This window comes from Hyaena hyaena, unplaced genomic scaffold (genome assembly GCF_003009895.1).
Source record: "Hyaena hyaena isolate Hyena2069 unplaced genomic scaffold, ASM300989v1 scaffold_352, whole genome shotgun sequence".
Taxonomy (NCBI): Eukaryota; Metazoa; Chordata; class Mammalia; order Carnivora; family Hyaenidae; genus Hyaena; species Hyaena hyaena.
In genome coordinates this window covers 615,657-624,333 of record NW_024080984.1, presented here as the reverse complement: position 1 = coordinate 624,333, position 8,677 = coordinate 615,657, and the positions used below count along the sequence as shown (strand labels likewise).

The 8,677-nt window shown below is 37.1% G+C and overlaps 1 protein-coding gene across 5 annotated transcripts in view; it reads right to left on the bottom strand.

Moving 5' to 3' along the window:
- Positions 1-8,677, bottom strand: part of OSBPL8 (oxysterol binding protein like 8) — a 160,568-nt gene that overhangs the window by 25,541 nt on the left and 126,350 nt on the right. For all 5 annotated transcript variants that reach the window (XM_039249917.1, XM_039249913.1, XM_039249914.1 and 2 more), the window contains 4 exons: positions 5,982-6,219; positions 5,222-5,406; positions 1,739-1,820; positions 1,370-1,468 (listed from right to left, as the gene is read on the bottom strand). In XM_039249917.1, the coding sequence (XP_039105848.1) occupies positions 1,370-1,468; positions 1,739-1,820; positions 5,222-5,406; positions 5,982-6,219 (604 nt within the window). The remainder of the gene's footprint in view (positions 1-1,369; positions 1,469-1,738; positions 1,821-5,221; positions 5,407-5,981; positions 6,220-8,677) is intronic.

The window sequence follows — 8,677 nt, the reverse complement described above, 5'->3', positions numbered from 1 at the left end:
GAGCTGACAATTTGATTAGGGAAATAAATAATTCTGTAAAAAGTTAATGTAAGTGTTAAAATAGCAGCTTAATGGGTAATCACAAAAAATAATACAGAAGGGAGAAATCAGTGGGAGCTGCAGTTGCTTGGATCATGAAAGAAGGGCAAGTTAGGGTTGGTTTATTTATTTTTTTATGTAAAAAAAATTTTTTTTTAATATTTTTTGTTTATTTATTTCTAGGAGAGAGAGAGAGAGACAACGTGAGCAGGGGAGGGTCAGAGAGAGAGGGAGTCACAGACTGAAACAGGCTCCAGGCTCTGAGCTGGCAGTCAGCACAGAGCCCGACGCGGGGCTCGAACCCACGAACCGTGAGATCATGACCTAAGCGAAAGTCGGACGCTTAACCGACTAAGCCACCCAGGCGCCCCTATGTAAAAAAATTTTTTAATGTTTTCTATTTATTTTTGACAGACACAGAGGGACAGCACGAGCAGGGGAGGGTCAGAGAGAGAGGGAGACACAGAATCTAAAGACAGGCTCCAGGCTCTGAGCTAGCTGTTAGCACAGAGCCCAACATGGGGCTTGAACCCACAAACCATGAGATCGTGACCTGAGCTACAGTCGGACACTTAACCAACTGAGCCACCCAGGCTCCCCGGTTAGGGATGGTTTAGATGGAGAATAGCTGAGAAGAAATACTGGGATGAGAGAATTAAATTTAAAAACAATGAGGCAAAAAAGTGCAAAATCAGGTTACCTAATTGTGAATGCAGACAGGTCTGACTACTGTAGAAGGTTCAGAAAGGCATCAGATTTGAGATTTAGAAAGATAAGGAAGACCTTGAATGCCAGACCAACAGGTGTAAATCTGATTTAGGAACTAGGAAACCACTGAATAATTTTTAAAGGAAACAAAATCAGGGTTGGGGGAGGCTCAGGAAAAATAAAGATTTATTTTTGGTTACAGGATTCCATGACTGTAATAGTAACACCTGTAAGTATGGTATTTAATCATACTGAGTACTAAAAGATTAAGTGCTTACCAAATGTTCACTAATAAGAAAGGTTAATAATCGACAGTGAGTTTACTGAGTTAATATTTTTTTAAATATTTTATTTATTTCTAGGAGAGAGAGAGAGAGAGCAGGGGAGGGTCAGAGAGAGAGGGAGTCACAGACTCCGAAACAGGCTCCAGGCTCTGAAATGGCAGTCAGCACAGAGCCCGACACGGGGCTTGAACCCACAAACCACGAGATCATAACCTAAGCGAAAGTCGGATGCTTAACCGACTAAGCCACCCAGGTGCCCAACTGAGTTAATATTTTTTATTAAGATATTCCAATAACTTCGGAAACAGTTTTGTTTCTGTAACACGCATTTCTAATACCTGTTCAGCAATATAAAAAGTTTTGCTGTTTGTTCTGGGATGAATCCATAAACAACGGAAAGTCTCACCAAGTATAGGATTGTAAGGTTTCTTCAGTCCCTAAGAAAAAAATATACGAGTTTCAAAATACGAATCTGGAAGATGCCCCCTTCCTCCCAGTCAAAATGGGTTTAACTCTCTCATCCTTATAAAACTTCACAGTAGAGACAGGAAATAAAATGAAATGACTTTAATCATAATGCAGGTCTAAACGATTAAGTATTTTGCAATTTTGCTAACTCAGAGGCCCTGTAATGCTTTTCAATAAAGATAACATAAAAAAAAAAAAGAACTCATATAAACTTAAAAAAGTTAAAATATAAACATTACCTTTGGCTTTTTATAGAATCCTGACAAATACCATTTCACAACTTTCTTCAAACGGAAATAAGGATTTTCTTCAAGAGCAGCCCTAAAAACACAAAATGGTATAAACAAAACTTTTACAGACTATATCACAAATTCTCCCTCATATTTTTCTTTTAAAATTTTTTTTTTTAATGTTTTATTTATTTCTGAGAGAGAGACAGCATGAACAGGGGACGGTCAGAGAGAGAGGGAGATACAGAATCTGAAATAAGCTCCAGGCCCTAAGCCGGCTGTTAGCACAGAGCCCGAAGTGGGGCTCGAACCCATGAACCGTGAGATCATGACCTGAGCTGAAGTCGGATCTTAAGTGACTGAGCCACCCAGGTGTCCCGTCCCTCGTATTTTTCAAGTAAACAACTGAGTATATGATTGGATAACATAAGTCATAGTTAAAACAGATGGCAAAAACAACCACATAAGTCAGTCTATAAGAATAACTTTTCATAATCTGGTTATTTTTCTCCCCGTTTTTCCTATTGTTTGATACACTGCCCATGGCTTTGCTCAAGTAGTTTTTGAAAACTCTCCAAACCGAGGTTTTCCAAGTGGGGTTCTGGAGAGACGAAGATATTCCTAGGGGTTCTGTGAGAAACTATGATTAAAAAAAAATAAATGTATTTGGAGATTCAAGGACTGTGTGATGTGTAGCGTTTGCAATAATGGGGCAATGGCCAAGCAGCCTTTTTGTTAGAAGTCTTCAGTTCCATATGTTAGAGAAAGATCATGTCTACTTGATTTAGTCATTCTCAGTCACTGATTTTAATTAGAGGAGATTAACTATAACTGGTGAATGCTGTCCTACAAGAAGGGATATTAGCCTTCTTGTTGATATTAGCCTCTCCCATGCAAAGTGTCCCCCTAGGAACAGCTTGTACGCCCTTTTAGTTCCTATTACAAAATAGAGAAGTTTCAAATCACAAATATAGAAGTTTTAAGATAATTTAAGGCAATCAAGGCTATTTTTAGCCTTCAACCCAAAGTGCTACCAAATGATTTTCCAGAGTGAATACATTCTATCAATGTAACAGATAATCAAAGAACAATTTTCAATTTAAAGAAGAAATTTTTAGAAGCCATGACTCAGCTACCCCTGTGCCTTTTTACTGTTGCTCTAAACTGCAAAGTGTTGCAAAAATGCATGTCAGAAGTGAACTGAGTTTTCATATATATTATATATATAACAATATATAATATGTAATACAACTTCATGTCTGTATATTACAATTCCTTCAAGCCTGTCGGAAGAGTCAGCGTGTGATTTTTGAGAATGAGGTGTGAAATGGAAGAGACCAGGCTTAGGCTGACTGACAACTACGCCGTTGAAACGCTGGCCTTAGAGGGAGTAACAACCATCTGCACTCTTCTTATCTTGATTTAAATTCTCTTGCTATGCAATTTTATTTAATATTTTATGTTTACATAGTTCAAAACTCAAAGCAACATGGAGAAGTATACACGTCTTGCTATTGTCCCGTATCTCCATATAGGCAACATTTTTAGTTTTATTAACAAACAATTTTCTTTAAGCATAAAGAAGCAAATAAAAATATGGAGTCTTCCTTTTCTTAAAAAGATAAAAAAGGTAGCAAACCACACATTTTTTGTACCTTGCTTTTTTCACTTGCACATAATCCTGACGATCCCTCCAAATCAGGTTACAGACTTCTTCCTTATATGTAAACGTACCATACGTTATTTACTCGCCAGTTAACTGTGGCTCAATACCTGGGTCATCTAATCTTTTACTATTACAAACGTTACTGCAACAATCTCGTATATATGTCATTTTGAATATGTAGAGGTATATTTGTAGGAATTATTCCCAGAAGCAGGATTACTGGATCAAAAGACTGAATGCATCTGTAATTCTGGTAAATACTGCCAGGTTCTTTTCAAAAGCACTGTGCTGTTTTGTGTCACGCAGCAGCCCCAGCAGCACACAAGTGCCTGCCATCCCACAAAGCCTTGGCACCAGGGTGTGTAGCCAGAAAATTGCCACCTTTCAATTTGGGAAAATGGGTATCTCTCAGGAAGATTTCACTGTGATTCATAGGAACCTGCCTCATACTCAGAGAAATTAATTTCTATACAGATAAAAGAACTATAATAAGATATAAAGCAGAACTGTTGTGGGGGTGCCTGACTGGCTCAGTCAGTTAAGCGTCCGACTTCGGCTCAGGTCATGATGTCATGGTTTGTGGATTTGAGCCCTGCATCAGGCTCTGTGCTGACAGCTCAGAGCCTGGAGCCTGCTTCAGATTGTCTCCCTCTCCCTCTGCCCCTCCCCCACTCACGATCTGTCTCTGTCTCAAAAATAAACAAACAAAAAAAAGCAGAACTGGGGTATAAAAGCTTTTGGTCACTGTGATGGATTAAAAACAGTACCTTATAGTTTGAATCTGCACTTTTCTCATTTTGAGTTGAGATTTACAAGTTTCAGGACTGTTTCTATTTATTCTTGAACTACCTGGTCTTTCCTTTACTTTTTCTTTTAGGTTGCTGGTCATTTTCATTAAATTTCTAAGAGCTCTTTTTATTTCAGGGAGATTAACACTTTGGGTATGACTTAATTTGCAAAAAAAAAAAAAATCCAAAAAACTCCCAGTTTCTCAATTATTCTTTGATTCAGCTTATGATTTTTTCTTACAATGTTCATTAATGCAACTAATAGACTAATAGTGCAACTAACAAATTTAATATAGATATTGATGCAGAATCTAAAAACCAGGCTGTAGGGTCAGAACCTAGAATCTTAGAAAACATGGTGTCTTGAACAGCTGGAATGAGGGCAGCATGTGAAATCTGGAAAGGTATATATAAAATTGGTGTCTTTTACTGGTTCTCCAAGAAACCGCTGGGAAAGAGATGGGCAGCTCCTCCTCTACTTCCTTCATGCCTGCCTTCCCCAGAATCACACCCAGGATCAACTGGCAGGAAACAAAGCAAAGGTGAAAGCGGGGATTTATACCTGAGCTAGCATCTGGGGGGGCATTCTGGTTGTGGAAAGCAGCACATCCCTCATGACCATGCAGACAGCGTAAGTATAAACAAACCAAAAGCCTCATGATGGGACCTGAACAAGAGCTTAGGTGATGGGGGGGAGGGGATGCAGGGGGGGGTGGGGGAGTGGGAAACAAGGCACTCCAAGCACCTTTCCCTATGGTCAAGAAACGGGTCAGGGAGCCTGTGAAAGCAGTGCTGCCAGGAAAAGGGTGGACTTCTTGTCTTTCCCATGCTTGTGATCTCTCAATTCAACTGCATAAATGGAAACATTATAGCAAAATATTAAATATTCTTATTAAGGTCAAGGTAGAACTGGTGGAGAGAGAGATATCTCATTATAGCCTAATTTTGGTAAGGCATAACCACTGTTATTCGTACTCTGAAAAAAATCTCTTAAAACCATAAAGCATCTTTCATTTTAAGAAATGAGAATCTACTCACTCAGATAAGAAATCTGCATGATAGTAGTAATCTGAAAGTTTATCCAGGAAAGAACGAGGTTCCAAAATAAATGTTGGCAGAACCACCCTGGACAGGTCCATGCCAGGGCGGACTTGTTTCAACAGTGTCCAGATAAGGCTTTTGTTTTCTTCAGACACAGTTTCTGTTTGAGAAGCCTCACCTGCCTTTAGCAATTGACAAAAAAAAAAAAAAAAAACTCAAATATCATATTTATTTCAGACACATTAGATATCTATAGAGTATGAATATTCTAAAAGACTATTACAAGCATTCTTAAAATGTGGAAATAGCTCATTAGGTAATAAGTCTATAGCTATAAAACTTCGGCAAAGAATAGTTGTTAAGAGACATCAAAGTGAAGGATATATACAAGGGATTCATTACAAAAAATATTACATGCAATTATTTTATGCTATACTTACTTCTATGAATTAGCAATAACAAGAACATTACAAACTCATGTGTCCCTGCAATTCACACGGTACCTGGCAATGATGTTAAGTAGTACTATCCTATTTCAAAAACAAATCTGGAGAAAATGTAAACTTTAATAGAATTTGTTGGTACTTGTGTGAGTGTACATGTTCTTTATAAACCTGATATATTTCATATGTATGCAATTTTTAAAATAAAATAATAGGTATTATCTAAATATTCTCTTTCAGAAAATGTCTTCAATTTAAGTTGAAAATTCCCAAGAATTAGAAAACCACAATCTCTGAAAATCATAGACTTTTACCTCTCCAAGTTCTTCATGGCTCTGTTCAGTGTAGGTAGTCTCCTTTAAAGGCTCCACGGGCTCAGGTTCGATATAAGAGTCATCCTGTCTTTCGGATGTATCTGTGTCACTTTCTTCACTTTTCCCCATCACCTCATTGTCAGATTCATCGTGCTCTTGATCGTTTTCTTTATCAGATTTATCAGAATACATATCTTGGTCCTTAAAATGCTGCCGTTCAATTTCACTATCATTTAACCTTGAAGGTAAGAAATATTAGGAGAAAGAATAAAAGAGATTAAGAATGTTTAATTTATGGGGCACCTGGGTGGCTCAGTTGGGTAAGTGTCCGACTTCGGCTCAGGTCATGATCTCGTGGTCTATGGGTTCAAGCCCCACATCAGGCTCTGTGCTGACAACTCAGAGCCTGGAGCCTGCTTCAGATTCTGTCTCTCTCTCTCTCTCTCTTTGCCCCTCCCATGCTCGTACACTTCTTTGTCTCTCAATAATAAATAAACATTAAAAAAAATTTTAAAGAATAATTTATAAATCAGAATGGTATGAACATTCATTGAGAATTTAAGTGTTAGGCACTGTCTGTGTTTTAGATAGTTTTACTCAGTTAACACTCAATAATAAGCTTATGAGAAAAGTATTATTATTCTCAATTTACAGATTAGTAATAGTAAATAAAAGCACAGAGAAATTAAATAACCTGGGAAATATTAAAAGAGAACACTCTGAGCTCTTTGCCTTTTTACCATGTAGGGTGAAAAGCTTCCAAAAGCAAAGTTTTAGACTTTACCTTGCTAGATTTTTTTTCTTGGTTTTACAAACATCATCACTTGAATCAACCTCACTCTTGCTTCTGGCTTAAAGAAAAACTTCCGAGTCTAGATTATCAGATTCTCAAGTAAACTCAAATGAATTATGACTTTCCTCCTGTAAAGATCTCTCCAAAGTCACTCAAAGTAAGTGAAAATGTAAAAGGTAACTAATTATATCTCTTTAATACTTTACTCACAAGTTTAATCTTGAGGAAAAAAAATCCAAGGAGAACTGGAAACAGATATTTCAGTTTATGGAAACAAACCTATAGCCTAAAATAGATAAAGCTGCTACACCTCAACCCTATTCTTACTTATAGTGATTAGGGTTAATAATGTATACAAAAAAGAATTAAAAAAAAAAACACCTCACTTCCAGATTAAAAAAATTTTACAAAATCCCCCCCCAAAATCTTCATTTGTTTGGATTTTAACCAAAGGATTTCTAATAGAAGTTCATTCTTATAGTACTTATTTTCTCTCTTTCCCATTATAATTATGTATTTTTAAAGTTTTTAAAATATATTTTGAGAGAAAATAAGCATGCGAGTGGGGGAGGGGCAGAGAGACAGGGTGAGAGAATCCCAAGTAGGCTCTTCACTGTCAGCACAGACCCCGATGCAGGGATCCATCTCACAAACTGGGAGATTGCGAACTAAGCCAGTTAAGAGTTGGACACTTAACTCACAGAGACACCTAGGCACCACTATAATCATATATTTTAAAAAAGCAGTCTAAAATTGCTGTCTCTGCTTTCTTACCATCTATTCTCTCCTGAACCTCTCATGACCTGGTTTTCACTCCCCTAAATACACTGAATCTGTTCTCTTAAAGGTAACTAATGATGCCGTGGCTGACAAATCCAGTGGCCTTGTATAATCTCCACCTTCTGTGACTTCTCTGAATTACAGGATTTTCATGATTATTTTCCTTAAAATGGTTTAAGTGCCTCGGTTCCATGTAACTATGGTTTGACTTATTGATCTCTTTGATCCCTTTTACTTCCTTCCATCTGTAAAATATTTTAATCTTCTTTGGCCTTCTTTTATTTTCTCTATCCTCTCTCCCCTTTGGCAAGCTTGCCAATTTTAAGACCTCACCATCATTTCTGTTTGATTTTCAAACCATGCACGCAAAAATAAGCTTAAGGCCCATGTTTTTAAATGCTTGGCTGACATTATTTATATGTCCTGGGGCCAATGCATCCTCAACATGTCCAATTATTTAATTTATTATCAACTCCCAAAATGGTTCTTTATTTTACTATCATCTTATCATTCAGATTTCAAACTTGAAATCTGTAATTTTACCCACTCTCTGTCCCTTACATCTAAGGAGACTATAGGTCTCAAAGGTAGGCCTCCATTTCCCTGGTCTCAGTATCTCTTAGCCCATGTTTTGTCATACAGCCAAATGAAAATGTTGCTATACTGATTCTACCTTTGTAAAAATCTGTTATATTGATCTTCCCTCTGATTCCCTAGCTGAATGTTATCTACATCTTCTAAATTCTCCTGATCCTGTATTAACCTACAGCATCTCTCCTTTGGTTGTTTATGTCATTCTTATCTTCCTATCATTTATAGTTGCCTGACATTTTATAGGTTTCAAACAAAATAAAACATCTCTCCAGGATCAGACAGCCTGTACACTGTTGCACTAGGTTCAAATTAAGATCATATCTGATACATCTCCCTATTTATAATGCAGTGAATAATACAGAAAAGTGTATGTCTCATACACAAAAGAGGCTCAAAAATTTAAATGAGTAAATATATAATGAAGTTTTAAGATTCCAAAATAAAAGCATTTAAAAATTATCTGGTATTCAATAAAATCAATGGGCTATTTACAGCTGAAGAGCTTCAAGGGAAAAATTCCTGGGAAGGG